At 35.7% G+C, this 22,070-nt stretch overlaps 1 protein-coding gene across 1 annotated transcript; it reads left to right on the forward strand.

Annotated features, from left to right (window-relative positions):
- The first annotated feature begins 297 nt into the window (after positions 1-297).
- On the forward strand, positions 298-21,775 carry LOC118705828 (cysteine-rich secretory protein 3). The gene is made up of 9 exons (XM_045572950.1): positions 298-337; positions 5,936-5,971; positions 10,087-10,157; positions 13,305-13,421; positions 15,295-15,382; positions 17,078-17,226; positions 17,686-17,783; positions 18,713-18,804; positions 20,860-21,775. The coding sequence occupies exons 3-9, from the start codon at positions 10,089-10,091 to the stop codon at positions 20,985-20,987; spliced, it is 741 nt and encodes a 246-aa protein (XP_045428906.1). The 5' UTR covers positions 298-337; positions 5,936-5,971; positions 10,087-10,088; the 3' UTR covers positions 20,988-21,775.
- Positions 21,776-22,070: the final 295 nt, after the last annotated feature.

Consider the following 22,070-nt stretch of genomic DNA (forward strand, 5'->3'; position numbering starts at 1 on the left):
GAATTGCCAAAATATTAATTGGCAAAAATGAGGATAAATTATTATAGTGTATGAGCTCCAAAGAGTAAGTATACAAGAGCTAACTTTGCAATAACCATTAATTTAAAAAGGCCATGAGAATTTCAAAACTTCAGTTAGACAACCAACAATAAAATTTGAGACATTGGTATGACAAATCCTGTTTCAGACTTTGTTGATTTAGACTTACTTGCACAAACAGTGTTTGCCAAAGACAGGAAATAGGTGTAATGCATATATACCTCTCGAACCTTCTCTCCTTCCATTCTCCTTCTTCCTAGAGATAAAGCAGATACTTTACCTTGCTCCCAGCACCAACTGTAAGTGACAGCTGCTCTATTTTGAGGTGAACATTTTATGTTGCCAATGTGTTTATGCCTTGGCAGTGGCAAATGAGGCCAGTAAATGAATCTATAATTTTCAAAACTCTGTTGACAACTATTATAGAGAATAATGACCTATGTTATTATATTCTTCTTAATAGCTCTAATATTGCACAAGAACTTGTATAAAATTTAAAATCTGTATGAATTTTTTGCTTTTTCTTATAAAATAAGCAACATTACTCATTCCCATGTCTATGATTTTTGGAAACAATTATACTAAAACTTCCTTTATTAGAAAAATAAAAAGTATGGCCATATGTGTGTGCATATGTCCATATATTAATAATTTACTGATATTCATATATCTGTATTAATACAGACATTATTAAAATAAGGATGGGAAGCTATTATTCATAGTTTTAAATCCATCAAAACCAAATTATAGTATTTACTTGAGATAAAAAATATTCTATTAAAGATTATTAGTATAAGATACAATTTCTCCCATAAAATGCACTCAACTAATACAAAATTTTTTAAGACTTTCTGAAATTTTCCAGTTAAAAGTGAATCTCCTAAGGTAGCTAATTTGCATAAGTAATTTAAGTAGAATGTCTTTTTTGTATGTTTTATATAAGGAAGCAATTTCCACATAGAATTTTATATTCCTAATAATAAGAAGTGACTCTGGAGAAACAGAAACTAAAAAACCATAGAGCTACTTAAGCATGACATGTAAGAAGTTATTTACCTCAGAGAGGAGAGATTTTACTTTCAAAATATTTTATTAAGGCTTTTCTCCTCTGTGGCTGAATGTGAGGCAGGGAGCTTAGGGAGGACTTAGTAGTATACTATTGCCAGAGAAAGATCTGAAATTGCCTCTTCCACTGGTTAAAGCCAATACCAGTGTCTGCCTGGATGACTAACTCGCTGGAAGAGAATCAAAGGAAATTAAACTGATGACATGTTTTCAGCCCGGAGCTACTCTCTGATGTGTGTGCAGTCACTTGGGACCACTGAATAGGGCTTGGGTTTGAGGAAAAAGTAAATTGGGGGAAGAGCGGCAGAACTCTCAAACAGTGTGTAAATCAGATACTGCTCAGAATTACAGAGAACAATGTTTAATAAATTCAAGCAAAGGGAGGGGAGGGGGGAAACCTTGAAAAAAGAAAAAAAATCGCTTTTCAGAACTGTCAAAGCAGTTATCATTTATAAATTTGTACAGAATTCCCTCATGACAAAGTCCAGAAAGTTTGCAAACGTTGTATAGTATCTAAGCTGATTTCTTTCTCACAAGTAAGTGGTGAGATGAAAGTGATCAGAATGAAGATCACATATCACGTTGAGAGTTTGAAAATGATGCATCAGATACTTTTCTATGCTGTGATGTGTGTGTGTGTGTGTGTATGTGTGTGTGTCTATACCTATTTTGCACACATTACATGCATGTGCATTAATGCTTTTAATTGCCTCTTTTATGGTCTGTATTGCTTAAAACATTTATCTTCCCTTCCCTCAGGGGTGAGGGCTTTGAGGTAAAAATGTGTGGGTTTATCTCCCAGTTCTGCAGCATGTTCTTGGCATTTTATAATGAAATCTCAGATCCTGGGACTGCTAGCCTTAAACTGGGGTACTGAGTAACATCATCTAATACCTAGACTCTTAGGAGTTTTAAATGAGCCCAAAAGAGGGTACAGTGCTTCACACCAGCTCCATATAACGGCACTGTTACCTGTGACTCACCTAGGGCAAAGGAATAGCCCTGAAAAGTTGCAGGTAAACTTTCTTTTTCTTTTTTTTTTTAACCTATTAATAATTTTAATCCCTCTACATTCACCTTTATAGGTGATGCTTAAAAAGGATCTGGTTTTGCCGAAACCGGTTTGGCTCAGTGGTAGAGCGTCGGTCTGCGGACTGAAAGGTCCCGGGTTCGATTCCGGTCAAGGGCATGTACGTTGGCTGCAGACACATCCCCAGTGGGGGATGTGCAGGAGACGGCTGGTCGATGTTTCTGGCTCTCTATCTCTCTCCCTTCCTCTCTGTAAAAAATCAATATATATATATATATATATATATATATATATATATATATATATATATAAAAGGATCTGGTTTTATTTTCCTCCATATAGTGAGCTAGTTTTTATAACACTATATGCTAGGTAGGTAACTTGTTCTTTCTCCTAAATAGACTTTTATGCTACCTTATTTGGTTTGTCTCTTCAAATTTCTGCTCACCTCTCTAGGTCCCTGTGTCTGCTCCTTCAATAATATCACGTTTGTCAACGTAAGTTTGAAGTCTATCTTAATAATTAAATATGAAAAGATACCCACGTTAATTTTTTTTATAAAAGGTTTGCTTCATTATTCATATACTGATCAGAATTTTTATTGGACTTATAAAGAATTTTTATATTAGTTTAATTCAATTTGTTGTCTTTATAATATCAACACCTACAAAGTGGAGCATGGAAAACAATTTATGCAGATATTTTATGTCTTTTACTATGATTTTTATTTATTTATTTACTTACTTCATTTCAGAGAGGAAGGGAAAGGGAGAGATAGAAACATCAATGAAGAGAGAGAATCATTGATCGGCAGCCTCCTGCACACACACAAACCCCCCCCCCCCCCCCCCCCTGGGGATTGAGCCTGAAACCAGGCATGTGCCCTTTACCGGAATCAAACTGGGGACCCTTCAGTCCACAGGCTGACACTCTATCTACTGAGACAAACCATATAGGGCTTTTTTTTAGGGTTTTAAAGTTTTTTCCCAAAAGGATTTATTTCTTGGTTATGTCATAAATATACCTTATTGTTTTTGTTACAGTTATAGATAGCATCAATTTAAAATTTTTTATTTTCTAGTTAAATGTTGCTGGTATATGACAATAGTATTTTTGTAATGGTGTAATTTTTAGGTAGGTGATTATACCATTTAAGCATAATAATATTTATCTCTTCCTTTTCAAGAATACTGAATATATATATATATATATACCATAATTCTTTTTGTTATGGTTTTGACCAGAAACTCTCCACTTCAATGTTGAACAATAACACTGACATTAGTCATTTTTTTCTTGTTCCCAATATTAAATGGAATGCTCCTTGTCTCTCCCATAACTAGAATATTTTTTGTAGAAACCTATAATAATATAAGTGTAATATGCCAATTATCTTCCAGATAAAGCCGAGGCTGTGAGGGAAGCTCAGATCCCGGGTGCCAGAGGGAAGCCAGTGCCGGCAGCCTGGAAAAGAAGGCCTACTCTCGCACGAATTTCATTCATCGGGCCTCTAGTTTAGTATAATGTCATTACAAATTAATGATATCTCCTGTTTTCGTTTTTATTTTAGCTATAACTAGGGATTAAATTTAGTAAGATATTTTTGCTACATGATTTTTTTTTAGTCTATGAATTTTCTAATTTTGCTATAATTTTTATAAATATATGTTTTTATTAAGTTAATAAATAGTGATATGTTATTTGAGAAGAGGATTTATTTTCAAGTGAGCCTTTGAAACATAGCGGTGGCCCTAATATCAGTGTGAGGAAGGAGCAGTATATTACAGCTTAATTGTATCATTTGCATTTATGCTTCAGAAAGACACAACTTGCTGTCTGCAATCTGTAATTACATAGTAGTAAGCCCTCAACAATTGTAACTACACACCTTTGAAATGTCTCAATTTGGCTTTTCTCTAATCACACTTAAGAGAAATTGCTAATCTCTTTTAAAAAGGAGAATTACAAGCAGCAGAACGGAGAGAAACTTGCGAGCTTACTTAGCAAAATAATTCTTTTTAGGGAAATTATTTTAAAAGAATTAAAACATGTGTCCCTCAGTAATTAGCAGAGGAAATGTGTAACTATTAATATACACATTTAGAAATTGTCTCCATGCAAGTTCATGACAGGAAGAGATAGTTATTTACCTAATTCTTTCTAATGTTTTTCTGTGGGACTCTCCTCCATGAAAACAAAGTACACCATAGTCTCTCAGCACCAGGGGAAGAGGCTGGGAGTGGAGCTAAATGCTTTAGCCTTCCAGCTGATGCTAAATCTTAATCACATTTACCTCATCCTTAATACTTCCTTCCAGAGCCCTGTGTTAGTCTAGATTCTCCCCCATATTTTTGCAAAAGCCTCACAATTTGTCAGGGCAAAAGGAAATGAAACTTTAGCCTCCACTTTTGCACACATGGGACAGTCCAAATAGCCCGCACTCTGGGTACGTGTAGGATGGACTCCCCTAATGGGTGAGCTAGATCCTGAGGGCTGGCAGGAATCATATCTTGTTCACTTGATCATGGTCATCAATATCTAGCATGCCACCCTAGACAAAGTGAGTAAAACTTGATGAATGTGTGTTAAAAGAAAGAACAATATCTGATTGTCATTAACTTGTAAGAAAATAAAAAGGAGAATCAGTTCTTCTCTGTTGCTCAAATTCTGCGAGAGGCTCACTGGAGGCCAGGCCAGAGGGAGGGGCCTGCCCACGGCCTCAGAGAGTCCTCTTGGAGACTCCAACAGCTTCTACAGCGCCACCCACCGCTGAGCAAGGACAATTTAGCCACAAGGAATTTAGAATAATGTGATGATTGTATTCTGCCTTTTCCAAACACACATCTAATTATGGAAAAAAGGGCAAATGTACATGGCAAAATAGAGATAAAGTAGATCCTGCACATAATCAGAAAGAAAGACAAAAGTGGATTATAAGCAAAAGTTTACTGGTTGAACTTTAAATGCTCCTATTCAGGGTTCTTGATGTTAGTCTGCGAGTTTCTTTGGAAAGAGAGAGAATTTGAAATGTTCTCGAAAAAAATGTGGTTAGAATCCAGGTTTGAGGATTAATATGATCAAACACATATAGGGCATACGATCAAAGGAAAAGAGAATGAAAGTGTAAATAGGGAGACTAGGCTGACTAGTGTAATGGAATAAAGATTATCTAATGAATGATGCCCTCGGCTGGGTTCCCCAGGCAACTTGAAGAAAACCTGAGACACAGTTTATTAAGAGATGTACTTGGGATTAATTCCCCAGGAAGGGAAAAGAAGGAAGTAAGAGTGGACAAAGGTAAGAAATCAAGCTGGGAGGCCATCTCATTGGAGGATTCAATCAACTACTTCGGAGTGGTCCTGAAGCTAGGATAATGTTTCAGAGCTGTCTCTAGTTGGACTGGGGAGGTTGGGCCTTTACACCCCATACCTGATTGACATAGGATGAGGGTACCCTGGGAAGGAAGCATGATGTTGGGCCAGGTGGCTGTCTCCAGCAAACACCATCCCTGAGATTTTTGCTGACAACACTCCCACATAAGGGAGCAAGCATCACAAATGATAATACAGTAATAACGGTAATGCTAGGACTTGTATGAATATGGTGATATTTAATGATCTCGAATTTTTTAATGTTATTTATAACTTTAAGCCCTATGTCACCATGTTTTTATTTGACAAATGAAGATTGTAAATTTCACCTAGTTAGAGAGGAGCGGGTAACAGAACGCCAGGTGACAACAATAACAAACACCCGGGCTTCCTAACACTCGCATTGCTCTCATTTCTTTATCCCAATACAAGTGCCAGAGTTCAGGTTTGCTCAGTGGGGGGCCAGGTATCTCTGAGAAAGAAAAAAGGCTATTTTTGACATTCAATTTATGTGTTTGCTTTGTACAGAAATAAGTTCATTTTTCTTTCCAGGTTTTTCTTTTTTTTTGTCTTTGGATTTTCATTCTGTTCTTTGTTCCTTCCTCTGTTCTACGTAAAAACTACAATACAAACAACATAAACCTTTTCTCATCGTAAAATTTTAATTGTATAGAAGAGCTTAAATTGAAAAAAATTATAGAAGCACCTATATAATTTTTATGTAGTACAGAACCCTTACAGAAATATGTTATCAATCTAGTGATTTCCATTTCAACACCCCCCCTTTCCATTCTACTTATTTAAAGGGCAAAAACACTTTATTAAAATGCCAACAAAGTCCTTCATTAACTCAACAAAGTATCATAAATAAAAGTTATAATGGTGTTATGTTTTTAACTTATAATGACATCCTAAGAAAATATTATTTGAACTCTCAAAGTCTTAGGAGTTTTATTTTATATTTGAAGGTCAAGATTGTACTTAATGGTTAGCATTGTTAATTTCAAAAAAAAATTCCTAAACATGTTGAGTAATCATCATTTATCAGGTGCCAAAAGATTTATAGTAATGCATGACTATTTTTGCCAAGGCAAAATATTTATTTATTTTGCAACCTCAGCCCCCAAAATGTATAGTACAGTTCAGTGGGATATAGATATTAAAGTTAAAATAAATCTTGGGTTCTGCCTCAGCTACATACTAGTGATGAGAGTGTCAGGAGGTCACTTAATACCTCTATGCCTCTGTACTTCTCTTACTTGGACATCATAAGGCCTGACCTATTAGCTTCACCAGGTGGCAAATAAAAGTAACCAAGACAAAAACAGAGGAATTTTCCAAGAGTCAATAGACTCTTTGGCACAAATATGTTTTCTTTTTCTAATTATTATAATTATGGGAATGCAGACTCATGAAGAAAAAAATGTTTTATCACATGAAGATAAACTCATTCTCTTGTATTTCTGTTTAACCTCATTTTTTCTTTGCTTAGCTTTGTGTCTGAGCATGAGTTTTGTGGCAGAAGAGGATAAGGTCCTGTTGCTGTTACTGTCCTCTAGGAGAATCATAATGTACTCACTTCTAGTTATCCCTACACATGGAGATCATCAATGCCACTACACAATATTTTCTTTTATGTTACCTTATCTTAAAATTGGCCCCAAATACTTATGTCACAGAGTTTTTTTAATATACACCCATGAGAGAAGCAAAGCTGACTTGAGATATGGATGCTTGGTGGTAGTTGCAGATACCCTGCTACCTCAGTGCCTTGTTCACACATCTATAGCTCCAGAAGATTTCAAATTACTATATGCTATGGACCTTGGAACATTCTTGAAAATAAGGTAGTCCTCAAATCTTATATAATAAAAGGCTAATATGCAAATTGACCAAACGGCAGAATGACCCATTGCTATGTCATGCATTGACCACCAGGGGGCAGATTCTCAATGTAGGAGCTGCCCACTGATGATCAGTGTGCTCCCACAAGGAGGGGTGCCGTTCAACCATAAGGTGGGCTCATGGCTGGCTAGTGTGGAGAGTGGGCCTAAGCTATCAGTTGGACATCCCTTGAGGACTCCCAGAATTGCAAGAGGGTGCAGGCTGGGCTGAGACCCCCCCACCCCCACCCCCAATCTGAGTGCATAAATTTTGTGCACTCGTATTAAATAAAAGAATGTACATGAGCTTGCCTGGGCTGCCATAACAAATGACCATAGAATGGGTGACTTGTACATCACAGATATGTCTTTTCTCACAGATCTAGAGATTAGAATCTGAGACCAAGGTACCAGTATGGTTAGTTTCTGGTGATTTTTCTCTTCCAGGCTTGTAGACAGCCCCCTTCTCACTGCATTCTCACATGCCCTCTTCTCTGTGAGTGCAGAGAAGAGAGAGAGAGAGAGAGAGAGAGAGAGAGAGAGAGAGAGAGAGAGAGAAAAAGAGAGAGAGAGAGAGAATATACACAGAGCAAATGCACTCTGTGGTGTCACCTTATATAAACACTAATCTCATTGGATCAGGTCCCATCTTTATGTCCTTAACTACTTTTTCCTTAACTACTTTTTTAAAGACCCGAACAGAAATGCAGCCTCACAGGAGATTAGTACTTGAAGATATGAATTTTGGGAAGGCACAGACTTTTATCTATTATAGAAGTCTAAGAATCACCCAATGTACCTTGGTGTTATTTTTTAACTTAATTTTGAAGCTTACACATTTTCCTTGTTATAAAACCATCATAAATATAATTTTATCTCTCATATCCTATATAATAAAGAGCTAATATGCAAATGGTGGTCACGCCCTAACTACCTTGTGCCCTCATGCCCTCACGCCCTCACGCCCTCACACCCTCATTCCCTCTTGCTGGGGCTGGGGGAACTAAGGCCAGGCCGGGCCGAGGGACCTGAGGCTCTATCCCCACCCTGGCAGGGCTTGATGAGGGACCTGAGGCTGCACCCCCCCCATACCTGGTGGGGCTTGACAGGAAACCTGAGGCTGTGCCCCCTGCCCCGGAACCAAGGCTGGGGGACCTGAGGCCTTGCCTACCTCTCAACAAGGCTTGATGGAGGATCTGAGACTGTGCCCCCACCCAGAAGAGCATAACTAGGGACCTGAGGCTGTGCCCTCTGCCCTGCGGGGCTTGACAGGGGTGGGGCTGGCCGGGTCTGGGTCTCACTCAATTTCAAGGACACTCGGGTGGGCAGGAATTTGACTCTAGGTCCTGTGGTGTGCTCCAGACTCTGACAGGTAGAAGATTTTCATGTACATTTTACTAATTTTCTTTCATTTCTGACACTTCTATTACCGAGAAAGGGCAAATAGCATTATTAAAATGTTTCATCTAATTAGTTCTCTTTTATATATTTTATTTATTTATTTATTTGTTTATTTGTTTGTTTGTTTATAGAGAGGAAGGGAGAGGGATAGAGAGTTAGAAACATTGATGAGAGAAAAACATCGCTCAGCTGCCTCCTGTATACCCCCTATTGGGGATGTACCCACAATCAAGGTACATGCCTTTGACCAGAATGGAACTTGGGACCCTTCAGTCTGCAGACCGATGCTCTTTTCATTGAGCCAAACCAGTTAGGGCTAATTCCATTTTAATGTGTACAAATTTTGTGCACTGGGCTACTAGTTGTCTAAGAAAAGGATGTATTTTAATTTATTTAGACATTTTATCTCCCTGTTAGTGAGTATGTAATTGTTTTACCCTTATGAATATTAATGTGATAAAAATGTACACTAAAGTTTTTCCAGTATATATTATTTCTTCAGGAATTTGAATTAGTGAGGCAAAAGATGTGAACATATGAAAGGTATTAATACTAGTACAGGGTCAATAATCCCTTAAAAGTTATTTTTCTGTTTTTAATTCAAAGGAAAGTATTACTTTTTTTTTTAAAAAATTAAGGCATTGTAATAAAAAGGAAGATTTGAATGGGAATGGATGACAACACATGGAAAAGACTGAGGAAAATGGTAGAAAGTATTTTGTTTTTAAATTACTATTTCTTAGTGGATTTATCTAGGGTTCTACAAATGGCAAATATATCAATCAGAATGAAGAAATGGCTCATGCCGAGGGGTAAATTGAAGAGATGTTAATAAGGGGATATTTAGTATAAAGAAAAGGAGGGTCAATGAAACTAGCAAGGGTTAGTGCAGTAGTATCCCCATAATAGTAACAGTTGGGAGCTATGATGACCCCTAAATGGGCAATGTGAAGAAGCCATTCCTCGACCTTGAAAAGAGTTGCTACATAAACAACACAGTGGAACTCGGGTAAAACTGGGTGGTGGAACTTTAATATTTACAGGTGCACTATTTCAGTAAAGGGCATCTGTTTGTTCTTTGTTGTCTCCATTAGAAGCTTGCTTCAGGTGCTGAATCCATATCATTCTATAGGTTTCCTGTGACAGATCCTCTCTGTTACATTACTAATGAAATTAGGATAAATTATATCATTACCTTGTTTCATATTTCCTCCCCTCCTCCATCACCATGTTCCTCAGAAGTTCATGCACTAAAATTCCAACTCATGTCCCTGTTGCCTTTGTTTTGTTTTACCAGCAATGGCGTTGTTCCCGGTGTTGCTGTTTCTGGCTGCTGTGTTGCTTCCATTCTTTCCTGCAAATGGAAAGGTATGGTTGAGGTTGAAATATTTTCAGATCAGGCAACCCTAAAGGATAGCAAGCAATTAGATTAATTTTCCAAAGTAAAAAGGGAGAGAGTGTCTAGGACATCACAAGGTATGGTAGCCCCTAAACACATGAAGGTATTGAACACAGGACATATGGGTAGTCAGTACTGAGATCTGAATAAATATAATGCATAGCAGAGTTAAAGACTTAGTTAAAAAAGGGTGGTAAAATAATATCTCATTAATAATTTTAATATGGATTGCATGACGAAAGCATATATTTTGAATATGTTTCAAAAATATCTACACTAATAAAAGTAACATGCAAATTGACCATCACTTCACAATGCCCACCAGCCAATCAGGAGTGAATATGCAAATTAACCCAACAAAGATGGCAACGGCCCTGCCCTCCAGCTGCTCTGGGCCGCTGGGTAGCATGCATGCAGGTGCAGAGCAGCTGGGCAGTACAAGAAGCTTGCTATGAGAAGGAGGGTGGGGGATGGAGAGAACTATAGGAGCAGCACTCCAGCTAGAGCAAAGACTGAAGGCTCTGGCTGGAGCAAAGGCCTTGGTCCTGGGTGCCAGAGGAAAACTGGTGCCAGCAGCCAGGGGAAGGAAAGCCTATTGCCACGGGCTGATAATATTAAAAATATTGATTTCACCTATTTTTTTTATTTTGTAAAGTAGTCACCAAATAATTAATATGACCTTTGATGCTTTAATTATTTTTCTGTTGACAGCACTGTTCTATGCACTTAAAAACTATAAGAAATTCCTCGTATCTCAAGATCATTTTCTGATTTACTTTTATTTAACCTAGTTCAATATGATCCCCATAGAAAATTAACAATATACTTGCATAATCTCAAACTAACAAAACTTCTTTTCATACATCACTACATTTAATTTTCATAGTTACTGCATGAGAATAAGTATATCTTTTGGTTTAATTTAAGAAAAAGAAAATTTACTGGAAATATGAAGCATTTGGGTTTTTTCATAACTTTTACAATTAATTTTTGAAAGATAATATGCTCTAATTATTTCTAAGATGTTGTTTCACTTCAATAATCTCAAGAGAAGTATCAATTACCCTCTTTAATTGATGTGTAGTGCCCATATAAAAAATCTATTGTATTTCCTGATCAGAGAACCTCTGAATGTGAGGACCTTTGCTTCTGGATGTCTGTTCATACACCCGACTTTAGCATTGGGCAGACAAGATTGGCTAGGACCCCCAAGAAAGAGAATTCTGACACTGCATCAGACCTCATTTGACATTCAGCAATGCAATCATTATTTATCAACTTTTCAATCTGAAGACAATATATTCATCACTCAGGGCTTGATTCAAGTCATTTACTGTCTTCTCAATTTCTTTCCTAAAGATTTTCTGTCATATGACCTCTGATACCCTATGACCTCTCTCACCCATATCCTAGTTTTCATTTATAAAATCATTAAAAAGGGCACCATTGTTAGATCTTTTGCAACACTACATGTTTGCTGGTCCGATGCTCTAAATTCCCTCTGCCCAGGGCTTTCTGTGCCTTCTGAAGGTGCCTACAAGACATTATTCACCTCTTAAAACCCCAATCCAGGCCATCTTTTATGAAGCCTTTTCTAACCCCAATCAGGAAAAATTGATCCCTCCTTCCTCTGTATCTAGTACATCACACCTATTGTTTTATTTATCATGTGGTATTATAATAATTTATGTCATATTGCCTATTCAATATCAATTATTTAATGATAGATAGAAACCATATTTTATCCATTTTATTTTCAACACTTTCATATTTCTCATCACCTAATAAAACTTTCAATAATATTTATTAAAAAAAGAAACAAAGGCATCTACTTTTTAGTAGAATTGTTATCTACAAAACAAGATGGGATAAGAAGTAGGAAATAATTACTTCTTTTTCTGGCACCACATTCTAATATGCTTTGAAATAAAACAATTTTAAATGGGTTTTGAGGGTTAATAGGATATATCCAGGGTTGTTATTTTATGCTTTGATTGGTCACTGCTAACATTCATGTGCATCCTTTTCAACTTAGGAATCAGTGGCTGGGAATGTGCTGAATTTGTGGGTATGCTGAGATTCAGTCTTGGTCCCTGTCCTTAGGAATATACGTGCAGGTGGGAGAAATGGATGCATAAGAAGACAGTGGCAATATAAATATGGTCAGACCTATGCTTCCAGTATTTGGAGAACTTTGCAAAATCTCAGTACTTGTGGAAAGAGAAATAACTTATTCCAGCATGTCAGGAACAATCAATACAGGGTTTTGTCTGTTTCAAATTATACTTCAAAATATTGCTTATGCTGGTATAACATCAGACTTGTGCAAATTTAAGCCATCACATTGTGTAAACTTTATGGATTAATTACACAGCCTACTTGCCTCTAGGCTTAGACCCTGCTTCTCAACCCCCCACCCACGCACAAAGTTATACCAAAAATATAAGCATCTGGTTAATACCTTAATTATATTTTTTGTTACTAAAATGAACGAAACCGGCAATAACCCATTAATTGCATGGCTTTTCTCCCTCCAAATTGCCTTGGAGATTTTTCTTTAAATATTATAAAACTGTCTTTTGATTAATTCCAAAAAATCTGCTACATAATATAGGTAAATCATTGACTAAAATATTGAATGCATTTGGACTAGGCCTAAACATTCTTTTTTTGAATACAGGTAACATGTCAGGTCAAAGTTTCCCCTTCAGGTGTAGAATCACCTGACCTTCCTCTTATCACTCCTTTAGTGCAGACTGACTATGAATGAGAATGTCTTAAGGGTTCCTATCTTATAACTTTGTCATTATGCTATCACTCAGATGTCTACACCAATCACATTGTGATGTCTCTGCATACAAAAAAGTGGTATTTGTGGCCTCAAAGGTGTTTTGAATTATCATGACATGAATAACATTGGCACTCTCAAAATTCAAAACTATTTCTTTTCTACTTAAAAATTATATAACTTTGGTTCAGATTCATTGGCAATGCTTAAAAATTAATATTGGTTTGAACTGAATACTTCGGAAATAATCTTTGTGCTCTTGAATTAATTTACTCATATGCAATTTTTCAAACTTTTAAAAACTAATTCTGATTTGGCTTTCGTTTAGGAGTCAACTCTTGCTGCTATAAACACCACTCAAAAAGTAGTGCAAAGAGAGATCGTAAAGAAACACAATGACGTCAGAAGATCAGTCTTTCCAAGGGCCAGAAACATGCTGAAGATGGTAAGAGGCGGCCACACAGGAAAGTGGCTTGAGCCAGTTGTGATAATCACAGTCTCCTACTAAAAAAAGGCCTCGAAGAACTTGGTGACTTAGGAAGTTCTGTCTCTGATATTTCATTAGAGCTTTTGTTATAGACAAGGCAGAAATACTTTTCCTCATCCCTCATACTACAGTATTTTTGCTTAAAAATTGTGTATCATCCTACCACTGGAGGTTCTATTCACTAGAATAATGGGATCTGTCAGAATTGATTCACTATCATGTGTATTTCAGAGTTCTCTGTCTTTGTGAGTGAAATTTCTCTTCCCAGAGAAATTATATATTGTGTGCATATATAAATTGCATATAATTTCAGGGGGCCCAGGGAACCCCTAAAGCCCTTTCTAGGAATCCTGGCCCTGAGGTTAGACACTTCAACTGGCCTTTTCTGTTTGTTTTAACCCAGTAAGTTCTCTGGTTATAGGCAGCTTTTCTCAGCAGCTCCTCTCCATACAGTCAGACAACGTACAATCACCATCGACATCATTCTTGTTATTAATGTCCACTCCACCCACATAGGTTTCACCTTGAACCCTTGACCTTTCCTCCGAGACATGTTGTTAGACAGGAAAATCCAAGTTAAGCTTAAAGGAACCCTCTTTCAGGAAGAGAGTCCACAACTATCTTACCACTGAAAAAAATTTTTTTTTAATTCTATGCATATTCTGAGGTCCCCCAGTACAACCTTGGTAAAGCCTATGCAAGTGAGGGGTCCAAAACCTGACCTTCACTAACTCCATGGGACCAGGCAGAAATTCTTCATTGTACTTTATAATGATTTAGTAACTTGTTCATTTTATTGGGCTATTTAAGTTGGCATAAATTCTTTAAAAAATTATATATATATATATATATATATATATATATATATATATATATATATAAATTTCAGAGAGGAAGTGAGAGGGAGAGAGATAGAAACATGAATGATGAGAGAGAATCATTGATCAGCTGCCTCCTGCATGCCCCACACTGGGAATTAAGCCTGCAACCTGGGCATGTGCCCTGACCAGGAATCAAACCTGTGACCTCCTGGGTCAATGCTCAATCACTGAACCACAGTGGCGGCTGGGCAGCACAAATTCTTAATTGTACTTTATATTGTTAAACAACTTGTCCATTTTACAGGGTTATTTAAGTTATGGAGGCAGAATTAAAACCAAATCTTTGGCCATCCAGTTAGGGGCCATTATGTTTTTTTGATATTACTTCCTCCTAATCTATAATCAGAAAGGCATTTTTCCTTTAGGGCCAATGCCATTTAGGGTAAATAACAGATCATTCTGGGCCTAGTGCCAGAAGCCAAATGTCTCAGAAACATATTAAGTGCTGGAAACACACACACACACACACACACACACACACACACACACACACACACACACAAAACCAGAACAACAAAAACAAACAAAAACAAACACACACACACACAAACAAACAAACAACCCCCACACACACACACACACACACAACTAAGAATGAAGTATGCCAGCTCAGTATTATAGGAAAATCATATCAATACATCTACATGTTTATCAACATTTAGGATAGGACCACTGCTAAAAGTTTTTAGGTATTCCTGCTATGCTATCATCCATAGATTATTAACTATCTTAGACTTCACAGTTACTTGGGGTAGCCATACTATCTCTGTTTCTTTGAGAGTAGAAAAGGACACATTAAAAATGGTCTTTGATTATAAGAATAACCAGAATATGCATGTACAGAAAAAGTTATAATGATGTGAATCAAGCCACCAATCTCATTACAAACCTTATGCACCTTTGTGTCTTAATTCATTAAGTGCCTATCTTCTTCTCCCTCTTCGTTTTAGCAATGGGACAGCAAGGCAGCAGCAAATTCCCAAAAGTGGGCAAACAAGTGTACTTTCCAACACAGTGACCAAAATGATCGAAAAGTTGGTATGTAAATCAAATATTTTTTGAGTAGGTAAATAAGTAAGATAATAAGGAGCCATTTGTTGATGTTGCATTAAGAAACCTTTTTGGATAAATATTGCTTCAATGTTGCCTTTTTCAAGTTAAAGTATCCCTGTGTGAGAGAAAGCACAGAGAAGCACCACCTGGTGCTTACTGTTCTATCTTTTATAAAAATTGTCTCACATAATGCCATATTTGTACCTCTTACCATCGTGTGAGTAAAGCAGGTCCTGTGTCATTTCTTTCTCTGATTTAATGAGTAAGGGACTCACTGTCAGCAGGAAAATCATTGCTAGCAAGTATTATATATGGTAAATTCAAAATTAGAATTTCAGACTTCTAACCCATTGCCTTTTTTTTCATAGCATCGAGCCTGTTTGTGTTTTGAAAACTATTTATTTTTGAATTTATAAAATATGCTGAATTTTGTCAAACCATTCTGATTTTTACTAAAAAATATTTACCATTAGCATCTTTTTCATTTTTGGTGACAGTAAGTCAAATCTTTTGTGTGTTCTAGATGCTCTTACAAAGCATGCAATACTATATTAGACTCAAAAATAGCCTCAAAGACATGACCTTTACAATGAGATATCATCTGTATTGACAATTAAACAAAATATTTACTTGAGGTAGCAACTGACAGATATAGGCAAGCCCAATTTTAAAATAATAAATAACTCACCTGTTTTGAAAGTAGTACTGTCATTGTCATTTTTGATTCTATAATTCTATGAAATTATTGAGAGGGGTGAGTTATATTCAGAAAAAGATTGAAATAACTGGTGTTGAAGATCCTAATATACTGTTAAAATTTCAGCTTCTTTCTTCCCTTAAAAAAGGAGCTATTCAAGAGTACTTTACACTTCCTTTAAAAAGTATGTAGATATCACATTTCAAGCCATCCAAGTGTAAATCTTAATTTCAAGGTTTGAAAAGTATATTGAAATGTTTGTGAGCTGCAAAGCACTTTTATCCTAATTCTTTGAGCAGATGTTGGCCTATGACATTATGATTTGCTGATTAAAGGGAAACCCATAAACTTTGAAAACAGTGTCCCTCCTCATGTCATTTGCTTTATGCTTGGAACTCTTAAAGACTGAGAGTAAGATTGTTGTCAAAATTTACACAAAATAACTACCCTAAAAATTTATTAAAGTTGCTATATATGAAAATTTTCTCGTAAGTGTGGATGAGAATAAGAGAAATACTATGAGTTGCTTTCTGCTTTCAGCAAGCTAACAATACACAGTTGAGAGCACAGGAGGCAAACACTCATGAAGAATTTAATCTGTAAATGAATCACTCTTGGGGGAGTAGATATTAAAGAAGGAAGACTTTACTCAAAATTTTGCATGTTGAGACCAACCTCAATGCATTTGGCATATTTGGTTTCATTTAGGCTTATAGCTGATAAGGAACTCTCTATGTATTAATGAACAGTCAGCAACTATGGGCATTTGTTTGAAGATCAGGAACTTGATGGATAGAGATAGATAGGTAGGTAGGTAGATAGATAGATAGATAGATAGATAGATAGATAGATAGATAGATAACAGGTAGATGATTCTTTTTCTCTCTCTCTCTCTCTCTCTCTCTCTCTCTCTCTCTCTCTCTCAATACCAACTAATGCATACTTTATTGCTTTCCCCATGAATTATTTGTTTTTTTTCTTAGGTAAAAGGGACTGTGGTGAGAATATCTTTATGTCAAGTAAGCCTACTCCATGGTCACGAGTAATCAAAACCTGGTTTAATGAGGGAATTAATTTTATCTATGGTTATGGAGCAAAAAGAAGTGATATAGTGGTTGGACATTATACCCAGGTAAGGAAAAAAAATGAAACACACACACACACACACACACACACACACACACACACACACACATAAAACTTTGCAATAAATGCCCTAAAGAGAAAGTTTCTCCAAATTTGGACTGATTCCAATGTTGAATCTGGGGGAAGATTTCCAGTAGGTAAAGAGTAGTCTTCACAGTTTGTGGGTATTTTAGCTGTGAGCCATCATTTGTCAAAAGCATGTGGGCTCTTAATAGGAAAACTTACTCTGTATTTTCTGAGTAGTCTGAATGGATAAAGCTGTGAATATACATGTAAATGTAATAGTTTTAAAGATTTTTACTTTAATTCAAAAATTAAAATATTTCCATATGGTGTATGAAATTGTGTGTCAGTAACATTCTTTTCAGTTTTTTATTTTCTATTGTTTGTTTTTATATATTTCCTTCTCTAATGTACTCTCGTATTTGCACTTATGGGCATGTAGGTTGTTTGGTACTCGTCTTACCTTGTTGGATGTGGAGTTGCCTATTGTCCCAAACACCAAAATCTAAAATACTATTATGTTTGCCACTATTGTCCCAGGTAAGTATATGCTTTCAAATTTGCTGTCAATGATACCATCAACAATTTAATATCTTAAAAGTATCATGTAATAGACAACTCAAACTAAAAAAGCATATTTCAGTGAAGGGAAGAGATAAATCTTTAGAAATATGTTCTGAATTTGAGATACAATCAACTTCTCAGAAAGAAGACCAATTTCTCATATTTGAGTCTAATATTCTTAAGTTGTCTTCCACCATGATTAAAATGATTTGTCTTCCCTCTCAACTGCTTTTCCCGAGGCTCAGCGTTACTCCATGGCTGTATGTTGTGTGTAGTTCTCTAGACTCGGTACTGTCAGTTTTATATTAAATTCACATCTGGAAAGTGAAAGCTGGATGGTAAGGCCATGGGTGAAGGTGAAATAGCAAATGGTAATGACTTTCTAGTGATTCCAGCCCTTTGTACTCAAATATTCCTACTCCTGCTCATCTAAAAATACCTGTAGTACATACCATTAAGAACTGACTAAATATTGGGCCTCAAAGGGTTTTCAGGAAATTCCTAATATCTTTCAATTTGTCAAAAAACAGCAATATCTTAAGTATTCACTTCTCAAAATTTAACACGAAAATCTCTGAAAGAACCATCCATTAAAATCTTTTTTTAATAGTTCTGGCCCATGTGTTGAGTGTTTTGAATGTCTGACCACACATTAAAATGTACTTTCAAAACTTTAGACCTATTTATTCCATTTCATTTGCTCGGACTGTGAGATTATGGTCAAGGAATTGAGTGTATGTATGAATTATGATCTCATTTTGCATTGCTATCTGAGTATAAATCAGCAATATTTGTTTTTCAGATGACACAATGAAAAACGTTGAGTAAATACTCAGATATATTGGTGATTACTGATACCTTTGGAGCATAAACTAAACTGAAAAATGTTGTCTTTCAAATTCCAGTGGTAATATTGGAGTTGGCAGAAGTCTTACTCCCTACCTAAAAGGAACACCTTGTGGCAGCTGTCCTAATAACTGTGACCAAGGATTATGCAGTAAGTCTGAAGTCATTAGTTTATCAGTATAATGAAATAACCTGGTATGTATTTTTTAAAAATTCAGAAATCTTCTGAATGAAGCCAACTTAAGCAATGACTTCATGCAGAAGAGAACAATAAAATTACTGAACAGAGTGTGTTTAAGTGAACATCTTAAACCATTCAGTATATATGTACTTTTTTCAACTAAAGCCTGTTATCCTATGTAACCTAAGAAACATCTACCAATGATGTATATTTGTAACTATGTTGACCAATTACATATTGGCATGTATGAAATGTTTCTGTGAAAATAATTTATTATAATTAAATATGATTTTTTTTCAAGTTAATGCTATTATATAAAAGGTGGCATTTTACAAAAGAAAATATTTTCAATATATACAAACATAAAGGTGTGAGACCATAGAATATAGCTCCGTCTAGACAGGCACACCAAATACAGTCCCTTCTATACCAAAGTATTAATCATACTAAATTTCTCATTTTCCTCATAGCATAGTTGGAATGATCAAGTTTAATTTAATAATCATTTGCACTTTTGTGTTGTTAGTAACTTTTATGTATTTTTAAAATGTCTATCAAATTGGCATACGGTATTATTTGCTAACAGAAGCCTTAAAACTATTTTAGCAGAAAGGATCAAAATTGATGTCAGATAATATCTCATTTCCAATGTTGTTATGAATGAAGGTACAAATAGGTATTTTTTAGTTGGATGCATTATTAGAATTATTATAGCAATACAGTTGACTCATTTTTACCTCTCAAATGCCTTCACCTGACTAAATTGTAACATTCTTTCTGAGTGAATGATATAGCTATAATACAGAATACTTACAATATAAAAGCTATTAAAACTAAAGAAGAAAATACTTATACCTCTGCTATATACTATTTGTTAAGAAGTTTGGAACTTATCCTGTTAGTATTGAGTAACTAACTGAAAGACTTCAGGCAGAAGAGTGATGAGAACAGAACTGTGTTTCATAAAGAGCTCCTGGCAGTAGTATGAAGAAACAATTGGGTAGAAGCCACCTGACAGAATACTGTATTCGGGCAAAATGAATGAAGAGAAATGGGCAGTTTATGAGAGACAAGGAGAAGTAGAATAGCCAGTGTTTATTACCTGTGCTTGTTAAGCATTCATAAAAAGTAGAAGGGATGAGTGCAGATAGATTCCTAGTTCCCGGTTTGAATTATTTTGTAGTGGGGCCACCATTCATCTGAGATCAGGTGAATTGATCTGGGAGTTAGGGATACCAAAGAAATGCCAAACTTGTAGGTAGGATGATGAATTTAGTTTGAGATTTGTGGCCACTGAGGGACATCCAAGTGGAAATGTCCAATAATAATAATAATAAAATTCTATTTTTATATATTTTTTTTACTTTCACATCTCATAACAACTTCTCACTCTTGAAAGAAAGGCTGGTGGCATTAAGTTCAGTGGCATTAGTGTCTAATATAATTTTCTGCCATGATGGAAATGTCCAATATTTGCACTGTCCTGTGAAGTAGTCCCTAGACACATTGGCTATTGAGCACATAAACTGTAACTAGTATCATTGAGAAACTGAAATTTTGAAGTTATTTAATTAAAATTAAAATTTAAACAACCACATGGCTAGTGGCTATACTTTTGGATAGTGCAGATTCATAAAGATTTATTTAAATTCATTTCACCCTGTTTTCTGAGGGAGGAAAGCCAGTCATTTATTTTAGAAATATTTTGAAAAGCTCAAATTAAAAACAAAACAAAACAGAAAAACAACACATACAGACACACACACACACACACACACACACACACACACACACACAAATGATGCCTTACTCAGTGAATTTAACTAAGGGGTCTTATGTCCCTCAAGATAGAGCATAATGAATGATGACAACTTGTTTGTTCTATTATGCCATCAGAGCATAATTCATGATGTCAACTTGTTAGTACTATTCGCTCCTCCTCACTCACATGGAATTTATTGTGTGTATTGCTGCTGTGGAGGAAAATGATAATGAAGTGACTAATTGTTTTTGTTTTTGTTCCAGCCAATCCTTGCGAGCATGACAACGATTATTCTAACTGTCATGATATGATGAGCGAAATGGGTTGTAAAAATGATTTTGTCAGTGAGCATTGCAAGGCTGCCTGCAATTGTTCAAAAAAGATTTATTAAATGCCCAATACAGACTGATCATGGCTAAGTGGAAGGAAGCCACATCTACTTACACTTGACATTTATTACAAAGAAATCACATTTATGTTAACTAAAAATTTGATTCCAAATAGTAATATCTTTTTCTCCTGGGTCTTCTTTTTACTTTACAGAAATGTCTCTCATCCAAAGAAGGGTTCACATGTGTGGTCTTTAATTCCTTCTCTGCCATTCACCCTTCTTCTCACTCATTTAGCTTCCATCCTTATAATTAAATTAATTTTTTTTCTTCCTAAAAAGAACCCAACCTTAATTTTGCCCAAAACAATGAAGACTTCTGATTCTTCATCTGCATAAAATGTACAGAAGATGACCACACCTTCTTTTTTAAAACCCTCTTCTCTTAGACATATCTTCCTTAAAGAAGAACTTAATATAATATACATAAATACTCTTTCCTCCAGGAAGTAGAAGTTAGTTTCCTCTCTTTTGAGTCTGGGCTGACCTTTGTGACTCATTTCCAAGAAATCAAGTATGGGAAGAAAACAATAATAATTTCACAGTAGAGAAATCTGGCAAATGTCACCTTAACTAAGGAATCAAAATTAGCATCATCTGTAATAAGTGGACTCCTGTACCCTTCATCTGATGTGATTAGAACGGTATTTCACTTCTGCAGCATTATTTCTAAAAACTTATAACGCAAATCTCGTCATGAGATAACATATTAGGCAAATTTAAATGAAGGGACATTCTACAAAACACCACTAATCATGACGCCTCCAAACTGTTAAAATCATGAGCAATAAGTAAGTTCAGAGAAACCATTACAGACCAGATTGACTAAACAAACACAAGAACTAAATACAATGTGGTATTTTGGATTGGATCCTGGAACAGAAAAAGATCGTTAAGGAGAAAATTGGTAAAATCTGAATAGACCCTCTAGTGTTTTTAAAAGTAATGAAGATTTCTTAGTCTTTCCAAATATACCAGGATAATATAAAATGATAACATTATAGGGAACTGAGACTGGATTCAGAGTATGTGGAAATTATCTGTAATATTTTAGCAACATTTCTGTAAATCTAAAAAGACTCCAAA

This window comes from Pipistrellus kuhlii, unplaced genomic scaffold (genome assembly GCF_014108245.1).
Source record: "Pipistrellus kuhlii isolate mPipKuh1 unplaced genomic scaffold, mPipKuh1.p scaffold_m20_p_5, whole genome shotgun sequence".
Lineage (NCBI taxonomy): Eukaryota > Metazoa > Chordata > Mammalia > Chiroptera > Vespertilionidae > Pipistrellus > Pipistrellus kuhlii.

Coding starts and splice junctions, on each gene's coding strand:
- LOC118705828 (XM_045572950.1), top strand. CDS start 10,089: ATGGCGTTGTTCCCGGTGTTGCTGTTTCTGGCTGCTGTGTTGCTTCCA. Junction 13,422..15,294: donor CCAGAAACATGCTGAAGATG/GTAAGAGGCGGC, acceptor TCTTCGTTTTAG/CAATGGGACAGCAAGGCAGC. Junction 17,784..18,712: donor GTTTGCCACTATTGTCCCAG/GTAAGTATATGC, acceptor TTCAAATTCCAG/TGGTAATATTGGAGTTGGCA.